The sequence below is a fragment of the Aptenodytes forsteri genome, unplaced genomic scaffold (genome assembly GCF_000699145.1).
Source record: "Aptenodytes forsteri isolate BGI_AS27 unplaced genomic scaffold, ASM69914v1 Scaffold61, whole genome shotgun sequence".
Taxonomy (NCBI): Eukaryota; Metazoa; Chordata; class Aves; order Sphenisciformes; family Spheniscidae; genus Aptenodytes; species Aptenodytes forsteri.
The window spans coordinates 3,158,837-3,178,319 of record NW_008794443.1 but is presented as its reverse complement, the minus strand read 5'-3'; the positions used below and the strand labels follow the sequence as shown (position 1 = coordinate 3,178,319).

The 19,483-nt window shown below is 52.7% G+C and overlaps 1 protein-coding gene across 5 annotated transcripts in view; it reads right to left on the bottom strand.

Moving 5' to 3' along the window:
• The window catches only part of CASZ1 (castor zinc finger 1), a 247,674-nt gene that overhangs the window by 97,187 nt on the left and 131,004 nt on the right, over positions 1-19,483 (bottom strand). For 4 of the 5 annotated variants that reach the window (XM_009289629.1, XM_009289632.1, XM_009289631.1 and 1 more), the window contains exon 3: positions 15,762-15,847. In XM_009289629.1, the coding sequence (XP_009287904.1) occupies positions 15,762-15,765 (4 nt within the window). In that variant the 5' untranslated portion in view covers positions 15,766-15,847. Of the gene's footprint in view, positions 1-15,761; positions 15,848-16,160; positions 16,225-19,483 lie in introns of those variants that run through there. The other variant, XM_009289630.1, reaches the window with a different exon arrangement.

Here is a 19,483-nt window from a genome sequence, read left to right as displayed (position 1 = left end):
GTCACAATCCTGAACGTTAAAGCATCTTGCCCAATGCCCCACAGGAAGCCAGCGCTGCTCTGCCGCGGGAGCGCTTGGCCCACAGGAGGGGTGGTTTTTCTTTTGCAGCAAAATTTCCTCATTTTTTGTTGCTTTATTTTTCTAAGTAGCGAAGAATGCGAGGGAGGTTCTAAGAGGCGTGTTGGGTAAACACAGATATAAGCCTCTTTCTTTAAAACAAACGAGCAGATTATTTACCTGATTAAATAGGTATTTTGAGCAGGTTGTAGGCTGTTTTTGTGAACACACTATGTTCGGCTCCGTGGATTTTGGCAGAGCAGGGCTCCTCACTAGGGCTGGGGAGCAGTCCATGAACTCACCAGCTCTTAAATCCTTTTTATAAGCAGAACTTAATGTGCTTTTCAAAGGAGGCCAGCATCATTACCCCACTGCACGGATGGGGAAACTGAGGCACTAGCAAGGGAAGTGACTCGCCAAAAGTGGCCAGACAGGTTAGTCACACGGCTGGAAGGAGCCCAGGTCTGTTTGGTTCTGCGCACCAGGACACGCTGCACCCAGAGAGTGTCCTGAGCCCAGAGACCCAACAGTGCAACTGCAACTCATCATCCCAGCAAGCGCTGCATTTGCATGCGTAAAAACGTACAGGCAGCGTACCAGGCCAGAGGGCAGGGCGAAGGAAGAGGAGAAGGGAGTCATTTGTGAAAACCACAAGTATTCTGGCTTCTCCCAGAAAAGATCTAAACAAAGTCTAGTGAAACGGAGCCACCCGGGGACCCTCCGGGCCAGGAAGCAGGGTGGGGACAGTAGTGTCAGGCAGGAGGCAGGCATGCCCTGCCCCGGGTGCTGCCCAGCCAAGCAGTGCTCCCGAACCGAGCCCTTGCATGGGGCTCCCCTTCCCACCTGGTGCAGGCACGCTACTGCTTGAAGAGTGATGGGCAAAACATCATCAGCATTGCCCCGACTTCCCCTGCTGGTTTCTAACCATGCCATTGGCTCTGACCAGCACTTTCACCTGGTGCTGCCTTTAAAATCCTGCCTATCTGCGTTTCACTCGGCCCCAATACAGACACCAGCCCAGCCAACATCACCCACAATCCTCGTCAGAGCCTGCCTTGGTCCTTGTGCCTGAGTCAGATGCTACAGCACCTGCCAGGGAATATCCTACCCTGGGAAGCGATGGACAGCACCAGAAACGTTTGTGCTGGTTCATCTCTGGCTTTGTAATAGCTCAGTTTGGACCCAACGCTTTCTTCCAGGTGTGAGGTTGCTGACGGATCCCATAAGTTCACTGCACCTCACATCACCCAGATTTCTCCATTTTCACTTCTCCTACAAACTTCGTATTTAAGCAGTGGGAGTTCTGCTCACCGCCACTGTTCCCTAAGAGAGCGGCCCCAGCTGTATCTCAGACTCCTCATGCGGGGGAACACACGCTATAACATGGATGTGTCACTGCACATATGCAGCCACACAGACTCTCTAAACATACCTGTTCTTCTACATGCACCAAGCTGAGCACGTTCACACATCAGTATACAAATGTTCTCCACCCCTCCCATCCCAGCACACACACACAACATGCATATGCACTCCGACAAAGAAAATGATACTCTGTGCTCACTCACATTCAAATACACACATATCCATACACCATGACACACATGAACCCACACACACAACCTAAACACACCCAGAGGATCCCCTCCACAGACTTCCCACTGTCCCTCCCACTCCTCCTTGCAGGAACAACTTGCCAAGGTGTTTTTTCAGGTGAAGTCCACGCCCTGCAGCTGACGCAACGGCAAGGCCTGATTTCCTATCTCAGCGATCTCCAGTCACAGGATCAGGTTTTATTTCCCCATCCTCCCTCCTTTGCTTCTTACCCAAGAAAAGTTTGTTCTTCCCTTTCTCAGAGGCTGTAGAGCTTTCTGCTCCTTTGGGGGCCCCTGTGCCCCCCATTAGGGCAGCATCTCCCCTTCTTCACCCATCCCTCCAGAGTATGGATCCTCCCTGAGGAAAAGCTGCCTCTGACCGTGCCCCGGCACGAAGCAGCTCCTGAACCCCCCCAGTCCCCAGGAGCACTCAAGGGAAGGCAGCACCCCTCATCCTGCTCTGAACTGCGCCGCCATGCCATGGTGAGAGCCGCCCTGTCCGCTCCAGCCATGGCTGTCCTTTCACGGCAGGTGAAGAGATCTCTCCTTGTCCCTTCCCACCCTCCCAGGGGCGTCGGGAGCTCTCAGTAATTAATGTTTGCCAGGTGCTCAGAGATCCTCAGATGAAAAGTGCAATGGGAGGGGGAAGGATGATTAATTTATTATTATTATTACAGTTTAATGCTTTCCCCGCAGACAGTGTGCCAGGGCTGAGCAGGGGGTGAGTCACGCTGATATGTGGGACATCCCCCTTTGTGTGTCTCTTCTACCTTTGTTTTTTATGCTTATCCCATTTTCTTGGCAGTTTCTCCCTCCTTCGTTGGAGCTGACCCTGGGGCCTGGGGCCGTGCTCTGGATTCATGTGGGCTCAGGGCGCTGGCTCACAGATTGCAGGTTGGAGATCTGGCAGCACTGTGCTCCTCCTCCTGCTCCTGCTTGGGGAGTCTATTAGGCAAATGCTCTTGCCCTATTTCTGTAATTTTGTTTGATTTCTGTTTCGTCAAGGGAGGCGCCCGGAGGCCTCGGGGCCTGGGCGGCAGGAGCAGACAATCCGTGCTTTCTTTCCCTTTCCTTCTCTTTTGCTCCTTCCTTCTCAATTCAGTTTCAATCACATTATTGGCACATGGCGCCCAGAAAACATTGCCAAAGCGGCTGTGCTGAGTCTCAGTGTACCGGGTGGGGCTCTGCTGGGATCGCTTCTGCCATTTACTATTCCTTGGCGTTACTCAGTTTGACACCAGCTCCCCACCATGTGGCTGCTGCTCTTCCAGACACTCCACAGCTTCCAGCATCTGCTGGAAGCCAAATGCTGCTCATCTCTTGACCACTGCCCAGAGGGAATGACTGTACCAGGAGCAGGCCATACGGCAGTGAACGTACACTGCACGTCCTCGTGCTCCACTGGGGCCCAGAAGACTTAGGGGGAAGGAGTGGCAGGGGTTTGAATGCACTAACAATTAGTTACAATTTACTACAGCGATTAAAAGTGCAGCCTGGGGATTTCAGGGCGAGGAGGCAAAGGGGATAGTCCTACCCAGACATCGCATCCAACAGGGAAGGTACCTGGCACTGAAGAGCAGGCGCTCTGCCTGCAAAACCAGCAAATGCCACCCTGAGCCAGCCCAGAGCTGCCCCCACAAAGCCTCTGAGCCCCAGGGCGGCACATCAGGCACTGGAATGGCCTCCAGAGGCACTGGGAAACTGCTGCCCAAGGGCAGGTCCCAGGCTGGGCAAGACCCATTCCTGCAGAGCACGGGGCAAACGCAAAACAAAAAGGTGATTTCTGTCTAGAGGAGCTGCAAGCCAGCTTGTGTTCCTGCACACACATGCTTGGATGCAAACAAAAACGCGAGGCGCATGTCATGGGTACACACACACGTTCACACATAAGTGTACAAACATGGGAGGTCCTGTGTATGGCTCCTGCAGCACACCGGCGTGATGCCTGCCTGGGCACCCAGGACAGGGCTGGATTGTCACAGATGTTTCAGCAGAGACTGTCCTGCTCTGGACATATGTGGAAGGCCTGATGCCATGGAGATGGCAAGTGGTTCTGGGTAGCGAGGAGCTGCTACCCTACTTACTCCCCAGGGTAATGACTCGCTCCACCAGCAACTGTGTCCTGAAACGGGCTGGGTCACACCAGCGGATGGGGAAAGGCTTTCAACGTGCAGCCCAGCAAGCAACAGAGATGGGACAGGCAGAGACACAGGCTGGATTTTACAGGACTCTGACGCTGTGGAATAGGGATGGTCTCCATAAATTCACTCTGGATTTGACCTGGCTTGGGCAGGAGTGAGAGGCAGAAAGGAGGGAAGGCAGAGGGAGCCTGGCATGTTATCCGCTCTGCTCTACCTGCCCCATCACAGGCAGAGGCTGTGTCAGCCCTGCTTCCATACGGGGCACTGAGGCAGGTACAGAGGGATGTTGGGGACTGTCCCCAAAGGAGCAGGCGGGATGGGCACTCATTCGTTAGAAGTGACAGCAGGGAAGTGAGGGGAGGTGATGGCGGAGGTAAGAAACGGGCAGCAAGAGCAGAGAAAGGAGACCCTGGACTGCATACAGTGGGGACTGACTGCGACCCCTCCTCGGGGATGTGACAGCAGCATCCCCACCACAGCAACAGGGAGGGAAGGCAAAGCATCCCCTTGTGCATGAGACACAGTGATGAGTGCATGCAGAGATGCCCATGATGCAGCATGCATGCATCCACGTGGACTAGCCCTGCTTGTGCAACGAGGCTGCCTGAACATCACCAGTGCTGACACAGGGGATATGTGAGCACGCACACAAGTGACTCTGAGCAAGCCCGGGTACGCGCCAACACTGCACGTGCACACGCGCCAGCACAGCACCGGCAGGGACATGTGTGCTGTGCACGAGGACACGTGTGCAGTGAAGTGGCACATGCCACTGTGAATGAAGAGGCAGCAAAGACCTGGAGAAAGCGTGGCTGCGGCCCCTCGGGAGCCCTGGCAGTAGGCCGGAGGGGGTGCGGGGAGCAGCGGCGGGCGGTAAGTGTGAGGCAGACGCAGCGATTGCATTACTGAAGGAGCCCGGGCTGGCAGTGCCGAGCTATCGTCCCTGTAATCCTGTTAGCCAGCAATCTCCATTCCGAAAGAGCTTCATTTCTTTGTGAATATTTGTAAACTAGATATCTAATGGAAAATTATAGGAAAATTATAGTGAAATTCATGACGAAGAAATCCGATTAGCCCTAATTCAATTATGCCATCTTAGCCCACACAGCACATTTCCCATTTTTTTCCCATAAATACCAATGCCAGGGGTCCGGGTAATCAAATAAAATTGAAAATCATCTTCCCATTAAATTCAATTAGCTGCAATTTCTAAAGCCTATCAGAGATTTTAATTACTAAATTATAAGCTGTGCACGAGGACACGTGTGCAGTGAAGTGGCACATGGACACCACTGTGAAGAGGCAGCAAAGACCCTGGAGAAAGCGTGGCTGCGGCCCCTCGGGAGCCCTGGCAGTAGGCCGGAGGGGGTGCGGGGAGCAGCGGCGGGCGGTAAGTGTGAGGCAGACGCAGCGATTGCATTACTGAAGGAGCCCGGGCTGGCAGTGCCGAGCTATCGTCCCTGTAATCCTGTTAGCCAGCAATCTCCATTCCGAAAGAGCTTCATTTCTTTGTGAATATTTGTAAACTAGATATCTAATGGAAAATTATAGGAAAATTATAGTGAAATTCATGACGAAGAAATCCGATTAGCCCTAATTCAATTATGCCATCTTAGCCCACACAGCACATTTCCCATTTTTTTCCCATAAATACCAATGCCAGGGGTCCGGGTAATCAAATAAAATTGAAAATCATCTTCCCATTAAATTCAATTAGCTGCAATTTCTAAAGCCTATCAGAGATTTTAATTACTAAATTATAAAATTCTCCAATGCTAAATTGAAACTAAAAAAATTGCACATCCTTGTATTTCAGAAGAAAAAAACCTAGCAGAAACCTTGAAAAATACCCTTCTCCTTCCATCAGCACCCACGTGAGCACGGGTCTGGGCAGGCTTCACCAGAGAAATTATTGTGGAGGGACATGAACCAGGCCTAGGGAAGAAGGTGGCTGCCTCTGAAGGAAAGCGCTCGGACATCAGCTGAGATTAAAACCTAAAATCCATCCCTAATTACAACTCAGTTGGGTTGAAAGAGGAAAGGGGAGAGGCTAGCGATCTCAGCAGCATCTTTGTTCCCTTTTCCCAGACGAGCTCCTCAGTTCTAGCTGGTTCTCTGCACCTCTGCGCTGCTCTGCCAGTGACTAGTGACAAGCCACCACGCTCCTCTAGCCAGCGTAACAGCCAAGACTCTCTAGGAGTTGAAACGAGTTTTGCCTGCAAATGGGCTCCGTGAGGCAGTCCCTCGAGTCTCTGTGTGCCAAACCCAGGGCAGGAGAGCTGGTGATGCCCAGAGGGAAGCAGGAGGGCAGATGCTAGCTTTGTGCTTCTGATAAAGCCTCTTGAATAATAGCCATGCAAGCCCGGTCCTGACACTGAATTAAGGGAAGCTGGAGCCCTCAGCAAACTGATTTAGCTTGAAGCACTACTTCAGCGAACACGTGGGATGTTCCAGAGGAGGGGGACGTGATCACCTTTCCCTGATAGCACAGGGAACTCTCTGAGTTCACAGAGGCACCAGGCAGGCAAGCCCATCCCTAAACTGTTCTTTATTCAACAACCAAACCAAGCAGGCAAATGGGGAACCAACAAAGCCTGTGCCTACAGATGCTCTCTTCCAGCCCTGCTTCTCTGGGGACCAACACGGCACAGCAACGTGTCGAGGGGCAATTAACTGTGTGAACAAGCAGTGGGAGGAGAACTGAAGCTCAGCTCTCCAGTTACAATACCTGACCCTCCACAAGGCAGCAAGTGAGGATTTTCTGACACCGCTTTTATGCCAGAGAGTGCTTTTGCGTGGTACCCTAAAGGGTTTATTCATGCGCTGACATAAACGAAGCCAGTTTCTAGCGCATTTCACAGCGTTAACTAGGTGCTCAGGTTGCCCCGAACCAGGCCGATACTCGGTTTAATTTACTGGGCGCCCGAAAGTTGCCAGCAGGGAGTTGCCCGCAAACAGAACAACAACAAAAAAGTTAATGATCTGGGCTTTTTCTTTAATAAATAGGCAAACTGGCTGAGCCGGATTGTTGGCTGGGATTCGTCTCCCCTTTATCACCCTGGAGCTTCTGTGACACATTCTCCAAATCATCAGCATTTTGCAATTTGAGGTCGTTACCAAATACTATTTTTTTGCCAAGGAAGGGAGAAAAATAAATTAATAATTAAGAAGCCCAAGCAGGGAGAGGCTGTGGGTTGGATGGCCCTTCCACCTCCGCGGGGATTGCTCAGGCACCTGGCAGCCCGCCCAGCGTGCACCTCGGTCGCCGGCTCACCCTGGAATGTGGTGCTGGCACCCAAGTGCTACTTGATTTTACTACGAATTAATCAAAGTCTCTTCTGCAAACGTCTAACACTAAATCACCACTGGCTGAGCTTCAAATGCAATTCCCCTGTTCCAGGGATTCAGTGCAAGGAGATTACCAGCTCCAGGTGAAAAGCTGAAGGGGGTTTCCTCTCTGCACATCTCCTGGTACTCCAAAGCATCAGCCTCTCCCAGCTGGAAGGAGAATAGATTTCCTGCTACTCTTCTCCCGCTCACAGCAGGTAGCCGCACAGACGTTCAAGATATGCTGGGATAAATCTGTCTGTGCTGCCTGACTAGAGTGTACTTACACCAGAGAGGAATTTGACTTGACTGCGAGCCGATGCAGATGGCAGAGGACTGTATTTGTAGCGTGTATGTGCCTGCGCCCCTATGTTTGCATAACTGTGGATGCATCTACACACATGAGGACATGCAGAGATGTGAACCTGCGAGATCCTGCGTGGGTATGGCTGTCTACACGTTTGTGCACATGTATGTGCATAGCCTCGTGGCACCGTGTGGGCACGCGGCCACCCATGTGTACAGGGCTGTGCAGTCAGACGTTGCGTGGCTGTCCACAGCCAGGGGTACACAGACTTTCTCTGCGGGCGTTCTTGCCATGTCAATGTGTGCATGCCTCATTTGTCGCCAAACTTGCAGTACTGAGCACCCTCCTCATCCTGGCCGGCCCCCCAGAAGGCGGTGTGCTGCGGCTGATGCTCAGGATGGCAACAGCACACGTCCGCACACCGCTCTAGAGACACAGCATTGCCCTGAGCCATGGGTGAGTTGTATTCCCCTCTCCACACTTTGCCTGTCTCAGAGCCCTCTCGTATTTTCAGTGCTCACTAGACCGTGAATTCACCTTCATACCAGTTACAGGGTTATTTAGCTTCTCCTGACGCCAATAACCACCAAACTTTAACTGGCAGCTCAGCTTTCTCCTGGGAGACATGAAGCGCTCCTGTCTCACCTGCCCACGGTGCCCCTACCCACGGACACCCACTGGGAGCACAGGGGACAGATCCCTAAGCAGGACACAGTGCCTAGGGACATTGCTCACCCGCCAGCGACAGTCTCTTATCCCCACCCACATCTACACTGTGAGAAAGAGCAACAGAGCAGAAGAGTTAAAACCTGGATGGAGAGAGTGAAATAGAGGAGAGGGAGACAGAGAGAAAGAGAAAAGAAAAAGTGCGATAAAGCACAACAGTATAAACAGAAGAGGAAAACCCCACAAGACAACAGACAAAGGAGCAAGGAGGAAGGCAGGAAGAGCACAGGGACATACTGTGGTTTTTTGCCCCTGCACACCCCACAAAGCAACAGTCTCCAGCACTTGACACTACAGCTCTCCCTGAAATCTTAGGGATCAACTAGACAGCCCCTATGCAGCAGCTGGACTAGCTGGGCGTGGGCTGGGACACTGCTGAGGAGTAATGAGGATGATCTGCCTGAATGGGAAACACGGTGCTCCCCACCGGGGTGCCCAAAGGCTGTGGGAGTGCAGAAAACCCCAAACGAGACGGTGATACCTCTGTGCAGGGCCATGCACAAGGAAGGTCAGCAACCTGTCCCTCTTACTGATCCCCTGTCACAAGGAAACCCTCTCTGCTCTCCTTCACTGGCCCAGAGCCACCTCTGCCACTCACCCTCCCATTGGCTTGGAGCCATCTTTGCCTGTTCCCCCTGCTGCAGACCTGTAAGGCACCTTTTTGCCAGCTTTCCCCTCCACTGCCACAGCACCCGTCTCTTGGCATCGTGTCTTTGGCCCAAGGCCTTGCTGCTCACTCCTGGCCACGTGGGCTTGCTCCCCGGTCTCCTGGGCTTTCCCATTCTGACTGAACATCTCCCAGCTAAAGCAAGTGCTGCAGCAACATTTCACTCTAAAACCAAGCATGTGCTGACAGCGAGTGGCATCCCCAGTAGCTCCTTCCTGGCCCCCAGGGCTGTGCACAGCCAGACGCAGCTGACGAGGTGCACAAGCCACTGCACAACTTGTGGTGCCTCTTCCCATCCGCGCTGCCCCCCGGGATCTGGCCCAAGCTGTGCCTGCAGCAATTCACCCTTCCACCCGTCCCACCGTGGCTGTCCCCACCCCCCGTCCCGCACAGCCCCTTGGAGCAGCTTGGCCCCCTATCCCGGGGACAAAATCCCCCATCCTTTGGCCCAGGGATTTAATCTCTCTGCTGCTGTAACAGAGAGCTCAAAGTGGGTGCTTTGTTATCTTACCACAGCTGTGGTCCTGGGATAAAACTCAAACATGACTCCTCTTATCCACTGAGTGTGCAACAATACGTTCCCACAAGCACAGGGTGTGCACAGGCACAGGTCTGCACACATCAAACGGAATAGCATGGATCTGGGAAAGGAGCTGGGGGGGACAGAGCTGCTCTTGTCCCTGAGGCAGTTGTAGCTGTCCTCACCTAACACCAGAAACCGCAATACAGAAGGGACTGCAAGAACCCAAAGGGACGAGAACAGGAAGGACCGAAGCAGTAGCTCTGGCACAAGCTCATCACAGCCAAACACTTTCCCCTGTCCTCAAGCTTCCTTGGGACAGTTCCTACCGCTGGAGTTTCAGATGGATTCGCGTGGCCACCCTGCAAAGGCAGAGCTGGGGAAACACAGCAGAGACAGCCCCGTTGCCTCACCTGCCCCGGGAGCATACCCCAGCCTCCTGCTTTCCCCATATCGCCATTAAAAAAAAGCTCTGTGCAAACAATAGATCAATAGAGCCCCCGCCTCTTCGGAAGGAAAACAAACACCCGGATCACCACAAATTAGAGAATGTTTCGCTTCACTTCATCCAAACAGGCTGACAATTTTTTTGGGTTGTTGCCACGGCGACAGAATAACACAGCGTTCAGCCTGTTGCAGAACAATCAATTAAGTTAATGCCTCGGAGTGCCTGTTTACTCTTCCATTTAGGAGGTGCTGCTCTCACTCGCTCTCTTTCTCTCTTGCTTGTTTTAATATCTCATCCTTTGCTTCCTGCTCCTATTCCTTCTCTATTTAACCTAAAATAAAGTCCCTCCCCTCAACTACCTCCTGGCTTGTAAGGAGCCTCCCACTTTTCGGAATGATCACCTGGAGTAAAGTTTTTTTCCTCTCTCTGACTCCTGTCATTTCTCCTTTCTTCCTGGAAAAACAAAGAGAGACTGGGGATTTACCTTTACATTTCACGATACAGCCCTGTCCCCTCCTCCTGGTGGGCTCAGGAACTTGCAATGTTTCTAAACGTCAGCTCTAAACATCCCCAGGGCAGAGTGAGCCACCTTCTAAAGCAGCAGCAGGAGTAACTCTGCTTTTAACAAGATGATGTAACTCTTGAACTAAAGACCTATGAAGTGATCAGAAACCCTTCCACTATTGCTATTTTTTACACTGTGAGCCTTAACCACAAATGAGGACCCATCTTGGGCTAAATGCTCTTTAAAAAGGAGAACTATAAAAGGGCCTCACAAGGGTCTAGGTCTCATCCTATGGTCCATGTCGAATGAAACTTCTAAATATGTGCTTAAATGACTTTGGCTTAAGCAAAACTCAAGCTGGTGCTCAAAGCATTTTGTTGAACTGAAGCCTATGCTAGGGTACTTTAAAGGGGGCACCATCACCAGAAGATTGTAGCAGATCCATCATTGCAGTCCTTTAAAATAAACAAATGCCAAAGCATCTCTTGCCTCTGGCCCTGACCACCAGCAGGATGCCAGGCCTTTAACAGACTCGCATGCTCTTGCCACTGATCTTGTGGGTTTATTTCCCGCCTCACAGTCAGTGTGAGCAGTGACACTTGGCTGTGTAGCTTCACTGCCTGTCTGCAGCCACTTTCCCATCCTTGCCCAGTGAGCAGAGATAACAGCCCTGGGTCTCCCCGCAGCCCTCCTGCAGACTCTGCAGCATGTTACAGGGTGCCGAAATCAGAGCTCTGCCATCCTGGGGGGGGGAAATAAGGTACCAGGGAGTGAAAGGATTTATCCAAGGCCAAGCCTGAGATATAATTCAGGGCTTCTGCCTCCTGATCTCTCTGCACCCTGGTGCCATCTTCCTCATGAGCACAATATTCCTATGCTTTTGCCTTTGAAACCCCAGGCAAATTGTCCACCTCCCTCACATCCTCATACACCAAAATTAAAGGAAAAGGAAAAGGCAAGCACGATGTGAAAACATGCAGATTCCATGATATTGTCTTCTCATCCTGCCACTAGCAACAAGTGCCTAAATGTAAAGTGTACATTAATTTGGTTTTGAACAGATGGAACAAAACTGTAGACAGAGCAGACAGGGGAGAGGGGGGCTCAGACACAAGGAACAATTACAGGAATAGGGTCAAATATGACATCTCCCCCCTGCTTCCCAAGCTGGATCCTTTTCAAAGGACTCTGTTCTCACAAGCTAACACTGCTACCCTGCTCGCTGGGGAGCGGCGAGGCCGGGTCTGTGCAGGCTGCAGGACAGCGCACTCCCTCTCCCCCTCCCCGAGAAGAAGTTGTCAGCAGAACCTGTTGGAGCAGGGGCTCGTTGACTGCTCCCTGTCCATTACAGCCCAGATTATAAGCATATTGCACAGTGCTCTCTGCACGGTGCTGGGGAAATCCAATACGCTGAAAGGTTAATGCAATCAATTAGGGTGACAAGGAAGTAGAGTAAAGCCTTCTGAGTAGATGAAAGGGAGAGAGAGATGGAGACAGAGAAAAGCAAAGAGAAGCAGGGGGGGAAGGAGCAAAGAAAGACGAGTGGGAGGAGGAGGAAGATGGTATACAGGGCTTGTGTTGTAGACCGCAGGGCGCTGGTGTGGCCAAGGGCATTGTCCTGCCCCAGCATGGATGGAGTGGTGTGATCCACAGGGACAAGGCAGGCCATGGATCCCCAAAGCAGCAGGTGGGCCAGGACTCCCCCTTCTTGGCTTCTCCTGCCCTCTCCCACAGAGTGCGGAGCCCTGCTCAAACCACAGCTGCCCAGGATGTCCTGCCGCCAGCCTGCTCCCTAATACCGTTCACTTGGGGGACTGGCAAAACTCTCCCTGCGTCTTTGCTGCCCAGAAGGGATGGAAGCAACTGCTTGGGTTTAGAGTTGCCGTGCAAGGCAAAGGATCTCAGCAAGCCATGGGGAAGCATAAGGGGAGGAGAAAGAGGGAACAGGAAGGACAGAGAGAACTTCCTCTGGCTGTTCATACACTCTGTGCACAGAGAAAGGTGAGGATGAACACGCTGCATCTCTCTGTAAACCTCCTAGCTAGACACTGGTCATCACCACCGGCCACTTGCCTGCACCTATCCCGTGGTGTCGCGAGGAATTTTTCTTTTGGTCTGCCTGTGTGGGAGCTCAGCCCTGCCAGTCCTGGGAGCACCTGTAAAAGAGGTGAGATCTATTCTCTCTTTCTCTTCCTGCCTCCTTCCACGTGTGCCAACCTGGGCTGTCCGCAAGACCAGAGAACAAACCCCTGCCAAACCCCAGCTGCCGCAGGTTCACCTCTGAGACAGTTTGATGAGGATGCAGTGGCACTCAGCCCGCCAGCACAGCATGGAGATCCCAGTGTCATAACGTGCATCCTGCTGCTCCGCCCTGCAGGGCACAGGCCTCTCCCCGGGACATTCAGCTCAGGGGAGAGCCCTGTCCTTCCCCTCCAGCCCCCCTGAGCCGCTGCAGGCTGGCTGAGCTCCTGCTCTCTGACCCCCCAAGTGGCGCAGTACTTCATTAACCTGGGCTGACAGGTCAGCCAGTGCAGCCCCTTCCTACCACGGCTCCTGCTCGCACACAGCTCGGCCTAGGAGAACGTGACACCAGCTCATTAGGACAAATTATTACTCTATAACCCCTGCCGCAATGTCCCTTAATATGCCTATTTAGCAAGAGACAAGTCCTGGTGGGCTCCTCGGCATTAAAACAACCTCACAAATCACCAGAGGCACAAGCATCATGATCTCCGCTTCCGGGGGCAGAGGACATGGCAGCTGTACCCTGGCTGGGTGCTGGAGGGGTGCAGAGTCCTGTGCTGTTCTGCCGCCAACAAAATGAAAGTCTTGGTGTTGCTGGGAGGGATGTTTTGCAGGCAAGGAGTTGCCATCTGACAGTGGCTCACCATGCAGCCAAACACGCGTCCAAGTTTCAGTACAACAAGGTGATGTTCCCCAGTTGAAATCCACTGCAAAAGTATTCTGGGATGCCCATTCAAACTGCTGGGCCTGCTTCACTCTGCCTTATCCCTGCCTAACTCTGCCCTCCAGCACTGCCATCAGTGTCATGTTCCACATGAGACCTACAAGATTCAAATGTTTCCTCTGTTTCCCTGTGATATATGTGAAGTCAGTGCCTGTCTTCACAAATTCGTCCACAACACTAACCCTACTTGCCAGCTCCTTGCAGGTTAACCAGCAAAGCCAGAGAGCAAGTTTGGAAGCTGACGCTGTTGGCAGGCACTGTGTGCTGCCTCCCTGTGTAAAGCCATGCTAAATTTCAGGGGAGTAAGCCCATTGCACATGAAAGCAGACGACTTGCACCTTGCGGGAAGAACAGGACTGCAGGCTGTCTGGGGCTAATCCAGAGATTACAGAACCTCCGCAATTTTGGGCACAGTGAGTGAGATATCACAGGGGAAGACAGAAACGCAGGCAAACGTCAGAGGAAGGCTGCTACTGAACAGGAACAGGGAGCATGAGGAAATCAACCTCCAGCCTGACCTGTAGGAGAGGGAAAGGGAGAAAGAAAACAGTGATTCATATAACAGCGCCAAAGAGGGGAGAGAGAGAGGAGGGGCAGCAGTGCTGTACCAGGCAGGAGAGAGTGAGGAAGAAAAGTAATGGAAAGAAGAAAGAGAAGAAAGTGTGAAAAGTGTGTGATGCTGGGCACAGAGGAGGGCAGAATGAGAGCAAATGGACAGAGAAATGAGGGACCTGAGAGAAAGAGAGAGAGGGAGGGCAGGAGGAAAAGGAGGAGAAAAGAGCAAGAATAGCCACGCAGCGAGGAGCACGCGGGCGAGGCAGAGCGCTGTAACCAGGGTTGTGAAGCATGAAAAGGGAAGAATCTGCCTGTTCCTTTCAGCGCTCGGAGCATGGCGCTCGGTGGTGACCTACACTGTGCCCGGCTGTGATCACGTTTTCAGGGCCACTGCCTGCCGATCCCAAACAATGATGGGGAGCCTTTGAAGTCAGAGAAAGAAGCCGCAATGTGAACTGGGGACTTTTTTTTTTTTTCTTTTTTTTTTTTCCCCTTTTTTTTAAGGGCCGGGGGAAGGAGGGAGGAAAAGGAAGGGCTAAAGTGGTGGGGGGAAGGTTGGGGGAGAGGTTGCAAGGACAAAACAGAGAGTTGCTCTCGGCGGGGTGCCCCGAAATGAGAGAGACAAAAAGAAAACAAACAGTTTATGAGTAGGGCACATGCTGCCTGTGTCTGCATGCCCCGCGCTGCTGGCCCCCCGTGCTCCCAGGGAGGCTTCTGTTCCCCAGCAATGATGGATGGATGCATAGGGCCATTCAGGCCTGCCATGTTACAGCAGCGGTATTTACATAACACTGGCCTTCCACCGGTCACCTCTGACACTGCCCAGCCCGGCTTGGGGCCCCCTCCCGCCCCAACCAGCCTGGGCCCCTCTGATACCGCTCGGACTCAGCCTATGAGCTCCCTGACGCTGGGGCTCAGGGGTCCCCACTGCTGCAGGGATGCTCTGAGCGCAGACGCACCGCAGCGACTGTGTCACCTCTGAGGTGACGTCCCACGGGGCAGAGTGCTCCCCACCCTCCCCACCACCACTGCCTCTTGTGTCCTGGCCTGGTCTCAGACTTGCCTTGGTGCCTGGGGAGGGAGAAGAGCAATGAGAGAGGCTAGACTTGGCGGCGCTGGAGAGACGCAGGGAAGAGAGTGGGAACTCTTTGGGTAACACACAGGGGAGCTCCGTGGACTCGGCATGGCAGGGACTTCTCAGTGACCATCACCTGAGGTGGCATAGGGACTCTCCTACCCAGCACATGGAGACAAGGCCTTTAAGAGAGGCAATCAGCTTTCATTTCCCTGGGCTCTAGGCCTCTAACTCTTATCAGGCACGGACTAAGTGGCCATCCAGCTCTAGGAGACTGCAAAGTTGGGGTTTTTTTGCAGTAACACAGACCGTGAGGGTCTAGGTAAAGGGAAAACCCAGAAAAGTCAGGATTCTGCTGGAGACACAGAGATGCTTCCATCCTACCAGCACAGTGCTGCAGTCTGAATAGATAAAAATGTGCCAGAGAAGGAGAGCATGCATATCACCATCTTAAATTATGTGAACTCAGCTCAGCAAAACTTCACAGTAGATGGAGACTGCATCCTATTCAGTGAAAGGACCTTATCCATCTCCCACCAGCCCACATGGATGAAGATAAAGCGGTACCCTCCTCACCAAAGCCCTTACACATTTTTTATCTGTAAAGATAGAGGCAGTAGAGAAGATACTGAGGAAAACCCACAGTGACAAAACCAGGTGCCCAGAACAACTGGTGTACAAAGACAAAGGCAGGATTAGGACACACATAAGCCATGTCTGCATTAGACCTTCTTCTGTTTTCATCTCTCTTTATAACTAACAACGGTCCAACCCCAGAAGTTCTAGTGCAGACACAGCCACAGCGAGCAGGTCATAAAGTGTGAGAGACACGCAGAGGAAAAGAGAACCCAGGAGGGTGTAGTGACATACCCATTGCAGTCTGAAGTCTCTCCTACCTTTCGGAGATTTCAAGGCCTGGTTTCTTGCCTCGTTTTTAGCTCTAAATTCACTTCATCCTAGAGAGGGAAGAGAAAGGATCCAGTTAATACACAGGGCACACCTGACCAAGAGCCAAGGCACGGACACTCACAAAAGCTGGGTGAGAACCCAGCTGCAAGCGGGGCCAGCATAGGGCATTCAGACTTCGTACGGGAACAAAGTGCTTTCCTGCTTCTGGCTGCACCATGCAGTGCCATGCACATCACGAGATACACAGCACTCCTGCACTTCGCTGTGCATGAGACTCCTAACAAGGGCTGGGAATAATTTAGCATAGAGACAGCAGCTATTACTGGCCTGAATCCTGCTTCCCAGGTACCACAGACAGACCTTGTGCTGGTCTGCACCATACTTTGCCTACACATCCAAGGGTGCCTTCTGCTCCATGCCAAATTATTCCCTTTCCAATCTTCCCATTTCCTCTCCTGACCCCTCTTTCCCAGAGGTTCATCAGTGTGCGAGGTTCATCAGTGTGCTAATGCTGAGGCCTCCCTTGCACACCAATGGGGCACAAGATGACGGGGTGCAGGACTGGGTCCCAAGGCACTGAACCCCCTTATCCACTCATCTGTGCGTCTTCCTTCCTGGAGAATGCAGAGCGAGGAGGAAAGAGAAAAGGGACAGGGGAAAAAAAGTCACAGCAAAACACATGAAAAGTAAATTGAATTATTTAAAACCATATGTTCCAAAAATGTGACAGAGCATAAAAGCCATGCCGTGAGACTTCCGGAGGGGGTTATCCTGCACAGGCAGGGTGGGAGGAGAGCTCGTGGGAGGGGGAGAACTGCTCCACAGCCAGCCAGCCAGCCAGGGACTTCCTTCTCCCAGAGCCAGAAGGTGGCAGGGAGCACGGAGTGGCTTCATGCACAATGGCAAGGGTGCTTGGCCCATTCCTGCAGTCTCTGTTTTGCAACCCTGCCAAAACAGCTATCACAACTGCCCGAGACATGGCAGTGAAATGAAAAACTGGCCCAAGGTCACGCACAGTGAGCCCCAACTGCCTGCGCCAAGCACCGGCTCACAGCACACCTCCTTCTCCAGGGTGCAGCAGTGTGTGCCACAACTCAGTCCCTTGCAGGGACCCTGCTTTATCCCCCCAGAGAGCAAAAGTGAGAGGGACTTGGCTCTGGGGAGTCTGTGCTGCTGCTGTGGCTCGCCCCTGTGTTTTGGGGCCCTGGTGCTCTGTGCGTGCGGACGGCCTCCTCCCATCACTCGCACTCCACCACTGCCTGCACGCTGCGCCAAAGATAGATGCCTGGTGTTGGCTGGAACCCAGAGCGGGAAGGAGCTGGTGAGATATCCCAGATGGACGGACGGACACGGAGCACAGGGAGCCCCTTGGGTGAGGAAGATGCATAACCAGCCTGGCTCCTTCCTTTCCCACTCAAATCCTGGTGCTAACAAGGCTGAGGACACGGCTGGAGTAACAGCTCCCCCACTTGAGGTCCTTCTCCCACCCTGGCACCTTCTGTCCTTCTGGCTCTCTCATCCCCTCTCTCACCTTTTTCTTCCCTTTGTTCTTCCTTGCTCTTTCCATTGCTTTCTCTGCCATTCTGTCATGCTCTTTTTTCTCTCCCTTCCTTTTGTTCTCTCCCCCTTTCCCGAGCTCTCTGCCTGTAACTCTCTCTGCCTTCCTGGCTTCACTCCCCTGCCCCTGTGCACGGTCAATTCTTGGGTTTGAGTTTTTAATTGTTTTTTTTACTCCCCTTCTTTCGGCCGCAGCTTATCAATGATGCAAGAGGAATAACGCCAATTTACTTAGAATGTGTAATCCCCAAATCAGATTGGGGGATTGTATGAGGCAATATGACCTTGCATATGTCTCCATTAAAGCCAGCCAGGCCTCCTCTTGTATTCTGTGTTCCCAGTACATATTTAGACAGATAACGCTAATTGTACTTGACATGTCCTCTTAAGGATGGACTCTTCCCTCCCCCAGCTCTGCCTGCTTCCCTGCCTGACAATGCGCCAGAGCAGAGCCCACTCACTCGCAGCGCGGCACGGCATGGCCACAGCACCTGCGGGGCTGGCCGGCCGGGTGGGCGTCCAGCACAGCCCGCACGCCCAGCTCTGCTGTGAGAGCGCTGGCTGTGCTCCCCGGCGCTGCACGCCTCCATGTGGAAGCGGAGCCGGCCAGCACAGACGGGGCAAGGAGCAGGGGCAGGGGGAGTGTTGCTGGGACATAGTTAATCTGAGATTACGCACTGTTACTGTGACAATCTTGCATTCTCCACAAAAATGAGCAACGTGTTGCCACCTCCAAAGCCATGGGTGCCACCTCACCCTGCCCCTCCTCCTGCTTACCACTGCCACCCTCCCTCCTCCTCCTCTCCGCCTCGTCCCTCCCTCCCCTGCCTCCTTGCCCTCCTCCTTGGGGCTTTCCCTTTTACTTGTTCCAGCCCCCTCCTCTGCTTCGGGAGACCAAAGTCTGGCTCCTTCCCCTGAGTCAGAGGGAGACGAACCTTTTGGGGACAGGCCCCAACCACGACATAACACCCCTCACCAGAAAGTACGAAGCTCCAAAGCGTTTGGACAAAGAGAGGAGACTTGCTCACCATGACCATCTTTGAAGCCTCCCTCCTTTCCAAGGAAGGGCTTCCACCCCGCACCTCTCAGCTCCCGCATCTGGGCATAAAGCTTTTTGGATAAATATTATACCTGGCTATTGGCCTGTGGATCCCAGCTCCAGCTTCTAGGGAACATCATGAAGAAATCCAGACCTCCCTCTTCCCCATGCCTGCCCGTACATTGCTGCTCTAGAGCAGACAAGCAGGACACGGAAGGAGGAGGGGAGCTTATTCCAAGGAAACCAATGGATCCAAACTCTTTGCCAAAGTGGACTCAGATTTTTTTTTTTCCCCTTGACACAACATCCTAATTCGACTTTTTCAGTATCTTTCCTTCAACAACCTTTTTTCCTTCCTCCCCTTCCTACCCAGCAACTGCGCATTTATTAATTCATGAGGCACTAATTAGTTCTTTGTTTAATTTTGTGTTAAACAGACTGACCGGAATGATAACGACTTGCAGCGTTGCATTACGGTCCCCAACCACCCCTGTTTTCTGACAACAAGGGAGCGCAGTGAGACTGGCGTGATGAACCCCAATTCCCACTCCAGTTGCACTTCATTAAGTCAAAATGTGACAAGAAGCTTAGAGAGCAACTTTCAGATCGGATCGCACATAACAATTGGGCAGGAAACTTTCCGAGGGGGAAGCGGGAGAGGCACTCGCAGCGAAGGCTGGCACCGTGCACAATTCCCCGGCGTGCCTGCCTTAAAGGAGCCGGCTCAGGCTGCTGGCCGAGGTAGGACTGAGGGCACGTGCTGGTGGCGAGGGGTGTCCGGGGAGGAAGAGAAGAGGAAGGGTGGCAAGCCAAGCCAAATGCAGGGCAGAAGGTAGCACCGCTTTCCGCTCCCCTCAGTTTCATTTGCAACAATGGGTTGTGTTGGCAGCCTGTGGGATGTACAACCAAGGACCCCAGACGGGATAATCCCTCAGTGAGTCACTCCAGGAACTCTGAGGGCATCTTTAGGCACCTTCAGCTCCATGCCTCAGTTTCCCTCCCTACAGTGAAACAGCTGGTGATCCTCAGCTGCTACTCAATTGTCAAGAACTACACAATTATAACAGTCCCCTAAACTGCAAAGGGA